The 19,202-nt window shown below is 40.8% G+C and overlaps 1 protein-coding gene across 1 annotated transcript in view; it reads left to right on the forward strand.

The window, feature by feature from the left end:
- The window catches only part of spen (spen family transcriptional repressor split ends), a 62,504-nt gene that overhangs the window by 39,870 nt on the left and 3,432 nt on the right, over positions 1-19,202 (forward strand). The window contains exons 4-19 of the mRNA XM_013324234.1: positions 1,217-1,508; positions 2,702-2,833; positions 3,205-3,399; positions 3,513-3,803; positions 4,002-4,202; positions 4,446-4,564; positions 4,934-5,050; positions 5,224-5,362; positions 5,738-15,591; positions 16,181-16,503; positions 16,607-16,671; positions 16,929-17,035; positions 17,207-17,334; positions 17,622-17,767; positions 18,494-18,685; positions 18,805-18,963. Coding sequence (XP_013179688.1) covers positions 1,217-1,508; positions 2,702-2,833; positions 3,205-3,399; positions 3,513-3,803; positions 4,002-4,202; positions 4,446-4,564; positions 4,934-5,050; positions 5,224-5,362; positions 5,738-15,591; positions 16,181-16,503; positions 16,607-16,671; positions 16,929-17,035; positions 17,207-17,334; positions 17,622-17,767; positions 18,494-18,685; positions 18,805-18,963 — 12,460 coding nt within the window. The remainder of the gene's footprint in view (positions 1-1,216; positions 1,509-2,701; positions 2,834-3,204; positions 3,400-3,512; positions 3,804-4,001; positions 4,203-4,445; positions 4,565-4,933; positions 5,051-5,223; positions 5,363-5,737; positions 15,592-16,180; positions 16,504-16,606; positions 16,672-16,928; positions 17,036-17,206; positions 17,335-17,621; positions 17,768-18,493; positions 18,686-18,804; positions 18,964-19,202) is intronic.

Here is a 19,202-nt window from a genome sequence, read left to right on the forward strand (position 1 = left end):
CCTAATATAGCAAGGTCATAAAGTCAAATTCAAAACTTTAACTAAATTTCTTAAATACATTTACTAAAATTACAAACATGTCGATATGCGCCATTTGGTTTTTAACATAGCGTTCCATATTCTATTGCCTATTGTCAAGTCTTTTCATTTGCTACCCATGTTGTGTGGTGGTTATGCAAAAATATGTTATCCGCCATTTTATGAGGCGATCATTTTAGATTCTCCATACAGTATAGTGTAGTGTAACAAACTCTCCTCGTTTAGCCTTTTGATTTGAAACCTATTTTGTCGGGTAATGCAAAAATATGTTATTTGCCATTTTGAATTTCTCGTAGTGAAAAAAAATCTAAACCATTTAACCATAATATACTTAATAATAAAAACAGAATTAAATAAAATGTAACTAAAATCGAAAATCAAATAAAAAAACATTTAAAATATCTAATACTGACCACTGCAATACTGATCGTATGGGGTTCCTCGCTTAGCTTTGCTCCCAGGATTATCTGCACGTCAGTTGCTGTGATGGATAACCAAATATTTACGAGTTCACATATTGAATATAAATTACTATCTTTAGCCTACCACTGCATCCGTGTGGAATGAAAAAAAAAAACGTTTTTTTATATTACCTGGCAAACAAGCAAGCGGCCACCTAAAATCCCGCGATTACAGATCATCATCAGCTTACTATACGTCCCCACCGAGGGGCTCAGAGCCTACCCTAAGTTAAGGGTGATTAGGCCATACTCAACAGATTACAGATGCGGCACTTTAATCGACGAACCATTCATTAGTAGCCTACGTGTTCTTTTAGACTATGTTCTATATATGTATATGCCAAATAAGAGCGAGATCCGCTTAGCCATTCTGGAGATAGGTAATAGCAAACTTCCATCAAACATCTAAACTTTCGCATTTGTAATTAGTCAGTCAAATAAATAAAAATAAATTTCATTTGTAAACATGCGACACATGGAACACAGTGATAAAATCAATTCAAAACATTACCTGAAAACTTTAAAATGAAGTTCTTAAAGCAGAAATTAACTTAAAAATATTTTTTTAACATTACCTGTTTATTGTAGCAGATTTAAACCTTTGTGCCTTAAAAATAACTTTGATACAATATATGGTGTTATAGGTTAATTTGGTTTTCTGTATGTACCTTTACTTTTAGAATGAATTTAAGGTTAACATAGTTGTCGGTTATCAGAACTACTCCACATCATCGTTGGTACGCGAGTGGGGATCGGCCCACGAGCGGTGGCGCAGCGGGCGCGGGTGGTGCAGTCGGAGGCGCGGGCGGCGGCGAGAGCACACCGAGTACGCCGGGCGGCGCCACGGAGGGAGGCCGACGGCGGCGGCGCTCCGGTTCGGGCTCGTCACGTTCCGACACCAGTTCGCCGGAGCCCAGCGATACTTCGCGCGCCTCCACGCCCGCCGCGCCGCCGCTCGACCGTCACCCGGCCGCGAGGCGCACGCCGCCCACCACCCATCTGCACCAGGTACAGACATGCTCGCATTGATTTTAAACACGGATCCTGTGTTACGCCCTTTAAACGATATAAGAGGAAGAAGTGCTCATGCGCATTCACGCTCTCTAATATTGTACAATGAAATCTTTAACGTAGAATCTACATCAATATGTATATTTACGACTGAAGAAGTTAATTTTTAAAAATTAAAAAATAAAATGGTAATGACTACAGGAAAGTCAGCTCCGTTCAAATATTTAAAGGAATTAATCTTCGATATAAAAAAAATACTATTAAACAAAAATAGGCTAAATGAGCAATCAAGCAATGATTTTTTTTTATTTTACAGTGGGAAAAACAACAAAAGGGTTAAAAAAAAGTAGAAACTCGAATTTTTGTAATGTTCTTTTAAATACTTTACAACAATATGACAATATTGTTATACTACTTACTTAATAGACCATAGTACTACTTCTAAAATGATTGACTGTCTCGTCTTTCGCTTTGTGGTATAAAATACGATTACACCATTTAATCATTCCCTCATTTTCATTTTATATAAAGTTCTATCCTACATCAGCGGATTCCTTGTCCGCATATATGGATATTCTACTTTCATGTCGCTCTTGTATTTCAATCCCCCATGTAATGCAACAGTTTTATCTACCACACATTTTGTGACCTGCTTGACATCTTTAAGTCATCTTCCAGTTCAACAGTGGTAGACACCAGCAACAACTGTTGCAAGTGAGCCGGCTCGCCCGGTGCAATACCACGACCACTTAGAAGACAGGCGTGAAGTGGAAGTAATTCCGTGTTTCATCTGATGAGTGCGTTCCGGATGCCTATTTTAGTCCTCTTTCCCTTTTCACCCATTTTCTTATAACAAAAGGATGACAAGGGATGGTGGATTTGACGTACAAAGCGACGCATAAGAATTTTTATAATAAAAGGGATATATTATCTTTCTGTGCTTCCCCTTCTCGGCCGATTAAAGGTAGGCAACGCATTTGCAACGGCGGATGTCTATGGGTAGCGGTCGCTGCGCTATTTCGGCGAATTCATGTGACCGCTTGCTCGTTTGCCACCTTACAATGAAAAAAATATATTTATTTTATCATTCCAAATTTCGAAATAAAAATTTATAAAATTTAATATTGTATTTTCAAGAAGAAATTGTAAAATATATTAGGTGTTCTGAACAATGTTTGATGGATAAACAGTGGGCGTCGACAGCGAACGGACGTCCGCTTGCGATCTGCGTGCGTAACCTGCCGTCGCGCTCCACCGACAGTTCGCTCAAAGACGGCCTCTACCACGAGTACAAGAAGCACGGCAAGGTGGTCTGGGTGAAGGTTATTAATTATGATTACTATTTTTAACAATATCATGGATAAACAAAACATGGATCCCGTGATGTTTGTGTTTAATTTTGAAAGAAGTTAAAATATAGAGGCTCATTCACCACTGGTATCCGCAGCAAACAAATGAGGTGCAGATGTTTTGCCTTGGCCACATCTTTTCATCTTCTCGTTTCTATCATGTGTTAAAAAATGGACAGAAAAGAAAAAGTATCTTAGTTGGGCACCAGGCACCACAATTGTCAGCCGAAACGCAGTAATATTTCTTCTATGCACCTGTCTTCAGCATCATTTAGATTCGGTACTACAGATTTTATCTGAGAGAGATTTGTTCGTAAGGACTGTAATGTTATTATTTTATGTAGGTGGTCGGTCAAAATGCAGACCGGTATGCAGTGGTGCGATTTAAGAAGCCGTCCGACGTGGACAAGGCGCTCGAGGTGTCGCAGGACAAATTATTTTTTGGGTGCAAGATATCCGTGGCGCCACACCAGGACTGCGACGAGGACGCCGAATCTGCCAAACCTTACGAGACTGATATTGATGAATACCATCCTAAGGTACCTTGTATTATAAATATTCCGTTATTAAAAGATAACATATTAGTAAAACCTTTATATATACAAAACGTAATAGAAATGATAGCGACATTTGTAACCTATGTTGTTTACAGGCCACAAGGACTTTGTTTATTGGCAACTTGGAAAAAGATGTAACACAACAACAGTTAAGAGATAAATTCAAGCACTACGGGCGGATCATTGAAATCGACATAAAGAAAGGAAGCGGCGGGGGCGCGGGCTATGCTTTTTGTCAATACCAGTCGATATCCAGCGTGGTGGAGGCGATACGCGCCATGGACGGCGAGTACGTTGGCGGGTCGCGCGTAAAGCTCGGTTTCGGGAAGCCCGTCGCCACCACTTGCGTCTGGGTCGACGGACTCACGGAGCACACTGAAAAACAGGTACCAGCATTAGTATTTAATATATATATTATTTCATTATGTATAACTATTTATGTTAAAAACGTAAATTTATGCTCAAGGTGGGACGGTTTGTTTGGGTGTGTTATGGTGTTGTAAGAGTTGTTGTATAAATGCAATGCAGAGTGCAGAGTGCAGAGTGCCGAGTGTAAGGTATGTGTATGTTGTGTTGCGGGTCAGGTGCTGAGCGCGGTGTCGCGGTGCGGCGCGGCGACGTCGGTGTGCGTGGACCGCGCGGCGGGCGCGGCGCTGGTGCACTTCGAGCAGGCGGCGGCGGCGGGCGCGGCGGTGCGCGAGCTGCGCCGCGTGGCCGCGCTCGCCTCCGCCGCCGAGCCCGACCACCCGCGCCTCGCCGTCGACTACGCTTCGCGCGAGTGCCAGGTACGCCCCCATACCGCAACACCACATCACATCTTCACCATATTTCCTAGCCAAATGATAGCCATATACATGACTTTACAACATAAAATGATTGTCAAGAAAGTGCCAAAATCAAGTAGAGCTTCAAAACAAATAGCCATTTACAAGTATATGGTCTAGGATAGTGCTTGTCGACTTGTTGTTTTATTCCACAATATTACAAGGTGTTATGTGAATATTAAGCTCCCACCTTTTGACACTTAGGAGGCTTTCTATGAACAACTGGAGAAACATGGTGGTTCGGCGACCATGCCTGGGTCCGAAAGATTGGCGGGTGATCTCAGTACGCGCTACTTGCCCTCTACTAGGCATGAACAACTCAGGTTAGTTATACATCTTTTTTTTTCTGTACAAGAAGGAGGCTAACAAAAACGGGTGGTCAGTCGGGTCGCCTGATGTCAAGCTACCGCTTCTTATAAGCATATTATTATTAAATTACAAAGCACAGGATAAACAGAAAAACAAGATTTTTTCCTTATCTATGTAATCCTAATGAAATCTACTTATACCATCTTATTATATACCTAATAGAAAAGAGCGAAAATGATCACTAAAATAAGTTTTCGGCCCCCCAGCAGATGATGCGTAAAAACTTGTAGCCCTCGTTTATAAGGTTGCAGTATTCCTTCGACCCGATTCTATCGACCCGTTTGACAAAAGATGTTATTGGTACAAAATGTTCTTTCAAACAGGTATGATGGGGCCAGAACGCGGACTCCAAGTTTTAGTCGAGCGTCTTCACGGACTCCTCGCTATCCTACACATGAACATTATGATCCTGCTGAGTATGCGGCCGATAGGCGGTACAGGTAAATTTTATTAATTACATCTGCAATGAATTTGGTAAGTTAAAGCCCAAACATTACGGTTTTTCATGTATTTATCTCTGGGTTTTGAGTCCTATTGGGTCCTCTATTTTACATATGATAAAAGAAGGTATGTAGCCCCAGTAAGACTTATGGTTTTTTTTATTAATTTGCAGGGTATATGAAGAACTAGGGTCGAGTCCGCAGACTGATGAAACGCCATACGAGGATCGCTTGCAGTCAGTTGTGGTTTCACCTCATCGGACACACAGGCATAGGCGAGATTCGAGCCCTGAAGATAGAAAACATTCAAAGGTAAATTTTGTAAAGTTAAAGAGATTATCTTTATATTCTGTGACGAAACCGTAAAAGTCAAAAATAGAAGTAATGAGTCTAAAAAGTTATAGTACGGTGTCGTCCTAGTATATGTACAGACTTTAAGCTAAATAAATCATAAAATGAGCAAATTGAAAAAATGGAAATAATCAGATCATATTTGTTAAAAAAAAGTCCCTCCCCATGATGCGATAAACGACCATTCGAATTCATGGAACCTAATACATTTAATAACAAGTCATTTTAAGATAAAAAAGGGTTAACATGAAATTGTCTGTATTGATTGTTGTGAATTTTTCAAAAAGTAATTAGTAAAATATTAATAAAGAGTCAACTTAATGATGTTATTACTAGGAGCGGCATAGAAGTGCCGGTGGAAGCTCTCGGCGGTCGCGATCAGGGTCTCGCGGCGGGTCGGCGCACGGCTCTCGAAGACGTCATCGCCGGAAAAGAGAAGGGTCAGAATCCAAGGGCTCCCGCGCTGGCACACCGCTCCGCGACGAGCCTGGTCCGCAGCCTGGTCCACAGCCTGGTCCGCAGCCTGGTCCGCAGCCTGGTCCGCAGCCTAGTCCGCAGCCTTCCGAGCCGCGCCGGCCTCGAGAACGTCCACCGCTGCCAATGAGCTTGCCGTTACCCAAATTTGCCGCTCAGCTTCTTCGTACGGTGCCTCCCGCCCCGCGCCCTCCTCAAGCATCCGCACCGGACTCACCGCCGCGACCGCCTTCCGCCTCCTCCTCCAGTACCGGTTCAGCACCACACTCACCCTCGCTGGAGGAACGTATTCGCAGTCTTGACGAGAAGTACGAAAAGTGGAGCGGGTCACGAGCTCTTGCAGATGCACCCGATCGCGCTCGTCTTCGCCATAGACTACTCGAGGTCGATATAAATGAAGTCAAACCATCGGAGGTTGTGCGATCATTGCTTGCTAAGCGATCGGTGTTCGATGAAGACTCGGAGCGGTTAGAAGGGGCAACGCGACCTCCGAGCCCGAGCGGGAGTCCTCATGCGCGACCATCTCCGTGTGTTTCTCGTGCCCTTCGATATCCTTTTCCGACCCATCCTCCGCATTTGCCACTAGTACCACCGGTGACATCATCTGGCTCGACATCTTGTTCCGTCCCTTTAGCGATGTCTACTAACGTACCGCCATTGCCACCGTATCCGCCGCCACTCGAATGCGAAATAGAGCCTTCGGACAAGCCTTCAGACAAGTCTTCGGACAAGCCTTCAGATAAGTCTTCAGACAGGCCTGCGGACCCCCGCCTGAATAGACCAGAAAAACCCTTCAGATTAGAAAGACTAGGAAAGTTTAATGAGAGTGATTATAGAGCCGATACACGAGTCCGCTTAAGAACACCTTCTGTTGATAAACAGCAGAACGAATTACTCGAGCACAAGACCTCACCTGGATCTGACAAAGATCGAACGGAGCCGGATAAAGAATGTAAGCGCGAAGACGAGTGCCGAAAGCGAGATTTATGTCTCATTGGACGAGAACAGGAAACAAAGCCGTTTACTAAAGATGTGTTCAAAGACTGTTTTGATAAGATTGACTCCGTTGTTCAAAATAGAGAAAGTATTCCAAACCAAGATATGGTCGAAAATATAAAAAAGATTGAGGTACAATATTCACTCAGTTCTATTAAAACCGAAAAAATCTCCAATCACATTAAACTTTCTTCTGAAAATGATAGTATGGTTAATTGCAACCATATTGAATCGGAAGAAAAACGAGTTAATGAAGATTTCTTAATATTAGACGACTCATTTTCTATCAAACAAAACTCCGAAGAAGACTTCTTTTTTAAACGTGGACATCATATAAAATTAGAAACACCTAAAGATAATGCAAAAGGAAAAAATAATTGCGAAAAGTTAGAAACACCTAAAGATAATACAAAAGGAAAATTTAACTGTGAAAATAAATTAGACAATTGTTCTCAGATTTTAAACAATGTCGATGTGAAAAATCATATAGAAAAAGAACCTCAATTATCAAATCATATGAATACAGTAAATTATGTAGATGCCAATAGAATTAATGATATACAATTGGACATTAAATGTAATGAAAAAGACGGAGAAAAATCAATTTCAAATTTGTTTGATGTTTTTAGTGATCAAAAATTGGATAAAGGTAATGAAGAATTGAATCATTCTGAACCAAGATTTGATGTTATATTAAATACGATGGATAAAAAGCTTGGCGAGTCAAAAACTCTTCAAGATACTAATCGAAGCGATCATGAAAAGTCAAAAAATTGCAAAGATCGCGCCGAAAAGGACAAGCATGATTTAGACAAAGAAAAGATGAAGAAAAGCAATAAAGCAGAAAAGCATGATCTAGATAGAAAAATAAGGGAAGAATCGAGCAACCACAAAACACATTCTGAAAGGTTGGATAAAACTAAAGCGGAAAAAGATACGGGGGAGAAATATGAAAAAGATAGTGAAAGAGCTAAGCATAGTGAGGATAAATTACATCACGAAAACCATACCAACCATAAAAAAGACAAGGGAGATAGGGAAAGGAAAAAGGAAACCGTCGAAAGTGAGGTCAATAAATCAAAAAGAGAAGACAAATATAAATCAGAACGACTGAAAAAAGACAATTTGGACACCAAACGAGATCATGCTAAAAAGGAACATGATTCAAAAAGTAGCAAATCTAGGGATGATAGTTCTAGGGACCTATGTCGTAAAGATTCTACTGATTCGTCCACATCGAGGGCGTCTCATGACTCCTCGAAAACAAAAGATTTAGATAACAACGAGTCAAAAGAAGAATTGAAGGTGAAAACTAAACCATGCAGCGATCATTTAACAAAATACAATTATGAAAAAGACTCAATGCAAAAATCCAATGATTGCAAAGTTGATAGTAAACATAAAGTGGTGAAGTATGATGTAAAAGAGAATAAACTTTGTTCTGATGGTCATTTTAAAAACAAAATTGAAAATATGGATCACAATACTAAAAACAAAACTGATCCAAGTGAAAAACAAAGACACTACTCTCTTGACTCCCCCGGTGTCGATTGTAAACGCAAAGAACGTTTAAATTCTTGTTCAAGTTTACCTCCAAACATAGGTAATAAAAGACGATTGTCTTCGCAGGACAGCTTTGATTGTCTGGAAGATGTTAAAAAGTGTAAAAGTGACACGAAGTGTCTCGAAAGAAGAGACTCTAAAGATCGCGGTGCTGATAGACATAAAACGACAAAATTCAATAGAGGACATTTTGCAAAACTTATAGAAAGCAAAACCAAAGATGATAAGAAAAATCTTGTGAAGCCACCCGATGAAGGTTTTGTAGATATTAAAGATAACGAAATTAAGGAAACATCATTATTAGATAAAATCAAACATTTAAAGAAAAGTCCTAAAGCCCACGATTATGACAAAGCCAACGATAATTCGGTTATACATTCTGACGCTTTGCAAAACGATTTAGATTTTTTAGCTACTTTAGAATTGCGATCAAGTGAAGAAGACGAAAAACAAAAAGCTCTTAGAAAAGAAATGAAAGAAAAGAAACGTATACAACAACTACAACAAATACAGGAATTGCAAATGCAACAGGATGCCATGCAGCAAGCAGAATTATTAAACAAACTTAAAGAAGAAAAAAAGCATAAAAGTGATGATAAGAAAAAAGAATCAATAAGGGATAAACGCATGTCAACTGATCGCAAGAGCAAAGACGAGAAAAATGAACACAAGCGTAATAAGCATCGCAAACCAATCCACAGTACAGATAGTTCTGATTCTGATGAACCTAAAAAGCATTCTATCTTTGACATTGTTGATGATGGACCTACCTACATATCAATGTACGATAAAGTTAAAGCTCGTTCTTGTAAAAATATGCAAAAGCAAGAAGAAGAAAAACGACAAGAGAAGATTAAAGCTAAATTTTGTCAATTAAAGCAAAGTAGAGCCAAACGGGAAGAAAAGAAAAGATCAAGCTGGGATGAAGACAGTGATTCAGATCATGATAGAAGAAAGTCGTTTAAAAACTCGATGGATAGTTCTTCAGAAGATGAACAAATCGCTCACAAGAAACGCGAAAAGTCTCAAACTTGCTTAGACTACAACCGTGTTAAGTCCGTTGATTATTTCAATGGCCCCACCACTGAAGACGAATGTCGCAATAAGCTTTCTCGAAAAAATTCTCGAACTCGCATTATGTCTGATACTTCGGATGATGACAGTTCTAGAAGAAATTTTACTAGAAGTCCTCAGTATGCTCCTAAAATAAAGAAAGAAGTCCTTTCTGATTCTGAGTCTCTTATCGGTACTAAGGATACTAATAACCCTCTAAAAGAACTAAATGATGACAATATAAAGAAAACATCCCTTATCAACCTTTTCGGAAAATCTGATTCAGATGATCACAAAGTAAAATCCCAAGAGGCCAATGATGTAGATTATAAGGTTCATAATTTAAAAACAATTTCTAACGATCTTTCATCTGAATCTGAGTCAATTAGTTCTAACCGAAATATATCAGAGAATCGAAAGAAGCATAAGAAAAAGCAAAAGAGGCATAAATCGTCATTTTCGGATGAAGAAGCGAAATTGGATAGTAATAATGAATTAGATGGCGACGTTAGGTACAAAAATACAGAAAAGGTAAGGCGCCATACTGCTAAAAAGGAAAAACGGAGAGACAAGATACGCGATAGCGTAGATACTGATGAAGCTCAATTAAGGGATGAAAAACCAAAACACAAAAAGGATAAAAAGTCACCAAATCACTCTTTTGAACTTCAAGAATTGTGTCCAAATGCTAAAAAAGATGGAAAAATGGAAGATATTTTTGGACCTTTATCCGATGAGTCAGATAAAGAAAGTCGCAGTCGCAAATCTTCTGGCAACAAATTAGAATATTTATCGCAAGGTTTAGAATCCATTAATGTCCAATATGACAAATCAAATTCTTTAATAAATACAGAAGAACATAAAGGAACGGATAAAGACGATAACAAACGAAGGAGAGATAAGAGGCGAAAAGATAGAAAATTCTTGAATAAAGATGATGATAATAGTCTAGACGTAGATGCTGTTAGTAAAGCAATTGAAGCTAGGTTATTTGCGGATTCACTAAGCTTTGATGATAACCGAGCAAAAACGGGTTTATACGAAAATCAAGCTTCCCCTGAACAAAGTGATCACAAATTTGATGAAATTACTGCTAAAAGTGATTATTCGAAGTCAAACGAAAGGCATTATGAGAAGTTCAAAAAAGAATTTAAAGATAGAGAAAAAAGGAAAAAGAGAAAGAAGAATAAAGAAGACCGACAGCACCGCCGTGAACATCACCACTTTCATCATCACGATAAAAGCAAGGCGGAAGAAGTTGTCACTGTTGGACAACACGAGCAGATGCCTAAAACGTTGCTTAAAGATATACCATTACCTGCCGAGATACAGAAAGTTGAAACCTCAGATAATTCAGAAGATTCCAAGTTGGCCCTAGAATCTCAGAGTTTGCCTCGATTAACTGATACACCTCCTATGTTAGTACTAGAAGATAGGATCAAACACGAATGTGACTCTAATAAGATTACGATTGTTGAAACAGAGAACGATATCCAGCATATAAAGACTATTGAAATAAAAGAAATTCCGATGCCACCGCCGTACAATAATACAATTGAAAATATTAGTGAAGTTCCCTTGCCTAAAGATCCGCCCAATATTGAACACAAAATAGATAATTATATTCCTGTTATTGAAATTGACGATAACGAAACTGCAGTCCGCAGTATTTCAAATTTAGAAAAAGAAACAGAAAAACCTGTTGAAAAAGTTGATACGCATTGCAAAATTGATAAGAAACTAGAAGAAAAACCCAGAGCTATCATTTCACAAGAAGAAACGGAGGACGCTGTCGCCGCGTTGCTAGGTGAAAGTTTCGGTGGTAAAGAAAATTCTTTTAATATTTGTTACGAAAAGGTTGAAAATAGTAGTGTTCGCGAAATTGAAATTGAAAATACAGCTATAGAAAATGACAATATTCCTGAAGAAGACGCAGAAGAAATGAGACAAGCTGTGCAAAATCTGAACGCCAGCGAAATGGAAATAAAGCCCGATACCCCGGTTTCCGACAACGACTTGTTATTGATTGATACCGACACAGAAGAGGCAGAAGATACTAGCCAAGATGCAATTGAAAGATTACCCGTGAATATAATCGCCACCAATCAATCTCTGAATAACAATACTAAAGTTTGTACTTCTAAATCAGAAGAAGTTTCTAATGCAACACATCAAAACATCACATCAAAACCAAAGATAACTGTTGTTGCCTCTTGCAAGAATTCTGAAACAGATGACACTAAAAATAAAGAATCTATTATCACCTGCTCCTTGCCTAAAAAAGACACAACTATGGATCAGCCTACTTCCACTGCCACACCAGTGATTACCTCGTGGACATTATCTAATAACAAATTAATAGAACCACAGCTATTAAATATATCTTCCAGTCCATCACCGTGTAGAGATACAAATGACAAGAAACCAACGAATATACCTGCCAACATTGTTTCAATTAAGACGTCAACTAATCAAGTTAATAACTCATCGAAACCAGTCCTCAATGCAACACGGGTTAGTGCTCCATATCAAGTTATTAATCACATTCGTCCGCAGATAGCGAATATGCAACCTCCTACAATCAAGATACCAGAGTCTCATATTCTTTATCAAAAACAACAAGGCATTGTAATTTCACCTAGAACAAGCTGTGATCCTCGATTGACAAGTCCAAAAGCTAGCCCTCAAGGAGATAATGTAACATCTCCAAGATTATCTAACATGGCCATTTTGAGCACATCCCCTCAAAATTTAAATACTGTTGGTATAAAATCGCCCAATACTCTGCATCAAAGATCTCCGAATCAAGTTACTGTTGTGCGAATGCAGCAACCTCCTTTAAGCCCAATTCAAACGATGCACATCCCTGTTGGTGCACGGACAATGGTATCCCCTAGTCGGCCGAATTCTGTTTTAGTTCAAACAGGAGCTCCTATACAATTGAATCGTTTGCCAGTTGCTCCCGTGCTGACCCCTATATCAAAACAAGTCAGTGCAAGCAATTTGTTTCATCAAACTAAAACCAATAACATGAATAGTTCGTCTGTAACGAATCAGCCAGAATGTAGAAAAAGTGATAGCAGAAATGTTCCAGATAATATTGCTGAAAATACAAAAATAATTCTATCACCCACGCGGATTCAGCCAAATGCTACAGTTTTGACACCGAATCGTATTATTTCGATGCAAAATGCGATGCACGCTGGAAGTATAAACCCAACTTTGCAGATACCCAATAAAATAATGATCAATAAAAGTCCAGTGACTGATAAGCAAGAATTTCAAGGTCAAAAATCTGAGCATAGTAACATTAGCTTTAACAACAAACCTATAATACATGTGGCTAATGTTAGCCATCCAGGTGCATCTATCATCCAGAGTGGATCAAAACCAGTCATGTGCACAATTCAGGAAGCAAACTCTATCAGTAGAGGACAGGGTTCGAACGTTATACATACTCTGAATTCTCAAAGGATGTTAACATCTTTAAATAATGTGATACAGTTGGATTCAAATAAAATTCCAGCATCTGTTCTATCTGTTGCTGCTATCAGACCATCGACTGTTCTTACAAAAACTGACAGTAAAAACTGTACAGCTACTACAACGCCTAGTCTTACAAATGTTGTTATGACGCCATTAATATTAACGACGACGACAGGTGCGAAAACACCCATAAGAATCAATCTAAAAAACGATACGGACCACCTGGAACACAGTTTTGGAATATCATTAAAACATAATGTTTCACATGACAAAGAGAATGTTATTACTGAACAAAAAGATTTCGTTTTTTCTAATCAAAGTGGGTTCGACAAAGAACCTCTTAAGAAGTCTGCAACGGCAACAGTAGAAGGTGAAGGCGGCAACAAATGTGAAACAGATTTTGAAGAATTATTAAAAGATAACACAAATGAAATCAAGGTTACAAACGATCCCGAAAAGAAACTTGAAATCAATGTCGGAAAAACAGTTACATTAATCTCGCATTGCAGGGAAAGAAAAAACAGTGAAAACGTTCCTGAGAGAGAAGAGAGTACAAATGTTTCTACGCTAAACGAATGTAATGAAAATAGTGTAGTAAGTAACAACCAAACTGATAAAGCAATTAGGCAAAACGATAACACAGATATATTGAATATGGCTAAAGATTCTTTTAATAAGATAAGCGAAGATTCTGAAACTAAAGAAAATGTAGAAGGAAGGGAAACAACTAGTAGTTTTACGGTAAATAGTGTAATATCTGAACCTGAAAAAGTCACCCAACCAGAAACAAAATCGAATAAAGAAAATACTTTTGTTTACTCTAGTATGCTATTAATTGAAAATGAAAGTGAAAGCCAAACAAAAAGCCTAGACGAAAATGATTATTGGTCAGCTAAGGACATAAATATAGAATCGGTAATTAAAAAAGTTGATTCCTTGTGTAACGACAACATTGAATTAAATGAGAAAAGAAATGATTTTAAAACAAATACAACAGAAGTCATTACGTCAGTTCTAACATATCCCGTTATTTCTAACAATTGTGACAAAGAGTCAACCAAATCGCTGGAAACAGAAAATGAAAACATACTTAATAATCAATTTGAAGATGTTATTGTTGAAAAACCAATTACACCCACCAGTAAAAGAGGGGGTCGGAGTGTTAGAGGCAAGAGAGGCGAACGAAAGCAAGACAGAGTACAGACACGGCAAATTACGAAACCCACTCGAGGAACTGGCTCAGGCAAACGCGGCCGAGGTCGAGCAAAAGTTGATAAAAAAATCAAAAGTTTAGTGAACAGTACTGTGAATAATATTCCCGGAGATGTCTATGACTTTCACGAAGATTCTGGTGATGAAACAGCTACATCACCAAATAAAAATGAAACAAGACCTAGGCTCATTCTCACAATCAAAAGTCCTTTATCTGGCCAATCTAATGTCATCGCTTCATCGACACTCAGCATTACAACTAAAGATCAGGAAGACCGAATTAAGAATAGCGATAAAAGTAACAAAGATGAAAAAGCTGAAAGCTTTGCATCTCCCTCGCCTAACACTAGAAAATCAAGAAGGTTGCAAGAAAAAGATGTTCAGCGTATCAATGTATTCGATGTAATAGATGACGCAATTAAAGGCCTTTTGCAAACCAAAACTAAGGAAAGTCCTAAAAGGCGGCAAACACGGCAAGCACTTCCAAAGGCCGATAAGGCACAAAACGTGGACACAAGAAAATCACCAAGAGGTATTAAAAGAACCAGGGATAGAAGCTTGTCGGATGCATCTATGGACAGTTGTGATGAGAAATTGAAAAAAGAGGAAACTACTAGAGACACTAAAATCCAAAAATTGACAGAGACACCCATTGTTACCAAGCCCGTATCAGAGCCAGCCCAAGTTATAAGATCTGCACCGTCATTGGTTATCACTCAGACGCCGAATCCGATCGCGACATCGACACCGGCACCGGCACCGGCACCGGCACCGGCACCGGCACCGGCACCGGCACCGGCACCGGCACCGGCATCGGCACCGGCACCGGCACCGGCACCGGCAACGGTAACGGCACCGGCAACGACACCGGCAACGACACCGGCAACGACACCGGCACCGACAGTGACACCGGCACCGACCCAGACACCGACATCCATGCCGACACCCACACCTTTTATGAAACCGCCAAAGAAAATGATATCTGAAATCAGTGCCAAGTTAGCGAGCGCCTCGGCGTCTGCCACTACTATAATGGGCGCCACTTCCCCCACTGTAGCCGGCGTACCGGGAGTGCCCGGAGTGGCCGGCGTACCCGGCGTGGCTGGTGTGCCCGGCGTGTCCGGTGTCCCGGAGCGAGGTGCCCAACACCAGGCGGACAGGGCGCCAGTAGAGGCCGACAAGCAGGGAATACCTCTGCGGGAACCCCGAAATCCTGACTACGTATCCGCCACCGGAGAGCCAAATGACGCGAGACTCGTGCGGCGCCTGGTGGACAATGTGCCCGGCAATATGATGCCTGTCGGCGCTACGGAGGCCACCGATGCCAGAGTGCAGTCGCCGGCGCTGCCGCATAGACCGCCCTCTGCGCACCGCTCCTCCGACCGTGCTACCCCCGTTCTTGTCAGGTTAGTTATATATTTTACAAATTTCACAATATACAACTTAATTAATAAAATAGCTTTTGCTCGTGACTCCGTCCGTGTGAAAAAAAAAAAAAACTGAAGTCTATGTACTCTTCCAGTGTGGAGTGTTCACTCTGTGTTCTATGTCTATGTCAAATTTCAGCGATATTCGTTGAGCTGTTCCGGAGATATCTTCAAACAAACATTCATCATCATTTGCATTTATAATATTTAATGTTAGCTGAAGGTGGAACTTAAAGAATGATCGTGGGGTGATGCCATTATAATCGACCGCACGCTCGTTTCGAGACACTGAAGCCAGCGGAAGCTCTGCCCGTTTGACTAGTCAAAATAATAAATCATTTTAACTCTGATAGTTGATCAAGTTAATGCAATATTTCAAAATCATTTCAGTGTTAATTTAATCAATTCTGTTTAATTTGTTATTAAATCAGAAAAGTACTGCAGTCGTGTATAAGAGATTGTTTTTTTTTAATTTTACCTGCTTCTGATCCCTAAGAAATAATATATTTAGTAAGATATCAGGCATGTAGTAAAATTGTAATCGATCAAGTGAAAATTGTTTGCAAAGGGGTGGCGAGTGCGAGGCGGAGGTGCGTTGCATGTCAGCCGCTGGTGGGGGCGTGGGAGGGGGCGCGGGCGCTGGCTCGGTTGCCGGTCCGGGGGTGGGCGTGTGCGCGGTTGCGGGTGCGGGCGGCGTGGCGGGGGGGGGCGGGCCGCGAATACGCGCGTACGCCGGCGCCGCCAGCCTGCCGCGAGGCGCGCACCTGCCGCCGCCACCGCACCACGCGAAGCCGCTCGCCGCCATCGGGCCACAGCACCACCCGCAGCACCAACACCTGCAGCATCAACCACATCACCAGCACCACCAGCACATCCAGCACCATCACACCGGTATGATGGTCTCCAGAATAAGACTCCTGTTGAATACACACTTACATGTTTATTACAATTTCCTTAACCGAAGTCATCTAAAATTGTATGTTAATTTATCTAGGACCAGCGGCTCGGGTCACCATTACGAGCGTGCCGTCTATCAGTCCACAGGGCCAAATGTCTCGTGTAAGTGTTTTAATTATGTTAAATATTCTCATTTTATGTAATTTGTAATTACATGTAAATGAATAAGTCCTTTATAAAATTGTAATTCTGTTCACGCTACCCGGAATAGTCTGCGGATTTAGTAAGAAGTCCTCCACCCGCGCATCAACAGACTTCTCCCGTTACCTCGGTATATCACAAAGTAATTAAATTCCGTATGTTTATGAACGTAAATAATGTTTAATGATAAAAAATAAAAAGGTTTTATTGTTCGACAGGGCGACGGAATGTACCCTCACTTCTCTCATCAACACTATCAGATGTATCAACAACATTTTCGCGCCACGCAACACGAAAGTCGTGTTCCACCTTCACCCTACACGAGGTAAGGCTTAATCAACTAAATTGTAAAAGGGTCTTCTTATCGAATTTAAAGTTTAACCTAGATATATCATACAGGTATACAAGATTTACTTATCGATAAATGCTTTAAATATTATTAAATAAATATAATTTATTTCAAAAGAGCAATCATAATGTAATGTAGTGTGCGCAGGTCGCTGGAGGCGGAGGGCTCGGAGGCACCGACGCCGCCGCTGGAGCTGCGCCGGCCGCCGTCAGCCCGCGTGCCGCGCCCCACGCACTCGCCTGCGCACTCGCCCGCGCCCGCCGACCGCCTGCTCAGTCAGTTACATCTTCTCGCTTCACTTTGCATTTCCATACTCCTATCAATCATGTCACACTATTTTATATTAACCTATACTCATAAAGAGAAAATATTTATTCAATTTTTTGTTCATGAACCCACCGTCCAGCTTACTTGATCGAATCCAGTCGAGTTAAGCTTTCTGTAATATAAAAAAGATAAAGGATATTATTTGAGAGATCGCTTAAACAATTTGCATTAAATGATGAATGTAAAGGTAATATAATGTTATTAGATGTGGTAATAATTTGTTTGTGTCAAGCAGTGTGCGAGCCGGGATGCCGACCGCCGGCCGCGCACGCTTCGCACAACGCGCACCTGCCCGCCGCGCTGCCGCCGCCAGCCGCGCCCGGCCCGCCGCACGCCTCGCAGGTGCCGCACGAGGCTGACTCGCTGCAGATGCTGCTCCGGGTGAGTACTACCTACCCTGCGCCGCAACAACTATTTCTCATTTAATAACAAAACAAATTGAAACCCGCATTTGTTGCAATACCAACGATAAAAATCAATGTGTATAAAGATACAAGGTAAAGATTAGTACTAGCCGTGAGCAAAAAAATTGCCGATCACCACCACCGACCGCGATCCGTGGTTGTCTGCTTAGTACCATTAGTTGACTACTTTACGGCTTAGTTTGATTCATCGTCAACTAAAACAATCAAATAAAGTATATTACTAGCTCTCACCTGCGACTTCGCGGGAAATAAAAAGTAGAAAAAGTAGATAGTATCCAATTCTCAGACCTACTGTATGTGCATATAAAGTTTCATAAAAATCGTTCAGTTATGGAGGAGTATGGTAACTAACATTGTTATATGAGAATTTTATATTTATTACATAATAACTTCGACCTTTACCTTACCTTTTTTCGATATTTTTATTAGTTTTATGTTAAGTAAGTTATATATCCTTTTTTGTCAACCTTACTAGACATTGATGCGTAAAGTCGCAAGGCTAACTGCAAAGCTTCTGCGTACGAGTTATTTTATTATTTTAAAAATGCCAATATATGCAACTAGTATGTTTATATGAAAATACTCTGTTAATAAAAACAGAGTATTTTTATATAAACATAGTAGTTGCATATATTGGCATTTTTATTAATATAATTATAAGTACAATAATGTTGGTCGACAGCGCTATCCAGTGCTGTGGCAGGGGCTGCTAGCGCTGAAGAACGACGCGGCAGCGGTGCAGATGCACTTCGTGGGCGGGAACCCCGTGGTGGCGGGCGACACGCTCACCGAAGGCTGCACCCCGTTGTTGCGCATCGCCCAGCGCATGCGCCTCGAGCCCGCCCAGCTCGACCAGGTGCACCGCAAAATGAAGGTATGCACACATTTATCTATTATCATATTTCTTATTTGTTGAAGGAGGAATTGAGTATAAAAAAATTCGTAGTTGTTGTTATATAGGGTAAGTTATGTTTGAATATGGGACGATTGCAGCTGGAGAGCGAACACTGCATCCTGCTGGCGCTGCCGTGCGGCCGCGATCACATGGATGTGCTGCAGCAGTCCAATAACCTCAGCAGCGGCTTCATCACGTACCTGCAGCGCAAGCAGGCCGCCGGCATCGTCAACGTTGCGCCGCCGGGACACCAGCAGGTCACTAATTTTAAACATTATGCAGTCAAATATTAGTCTATTTACTTTGCACTTAGTACGGTCAACTTTAAAAACAATGTGACAGCTGCTGAGTAATAACCATTTATTATTTATATCCTATGAATAAACAATAAAGACATCAATACAACTCACGCCTAAATCCCAGAGGCGTAAGCGGAGACCACGGTCGTACCACTTGCTCGTCGACTTTAAGGGCTTTGTTATTATTGAGAATTTTA

The sequence above is a fragment of the Papilio xuthus genome, unplaced genomic scaffold (assembly GCF_000836235.2).
Source record: "Papilio xuthus unplaced genomic scaffold, Pxut_1.1 DF824992.1, whole genome shotgun sequence".
NCBI classification, from domain to species: domain Eukaryota; kingdom Metazoa; phylum Arthropoda; class Insecta; order Lepidoptera; family Papilionidae; genus Papilio; species Papilio xuthus.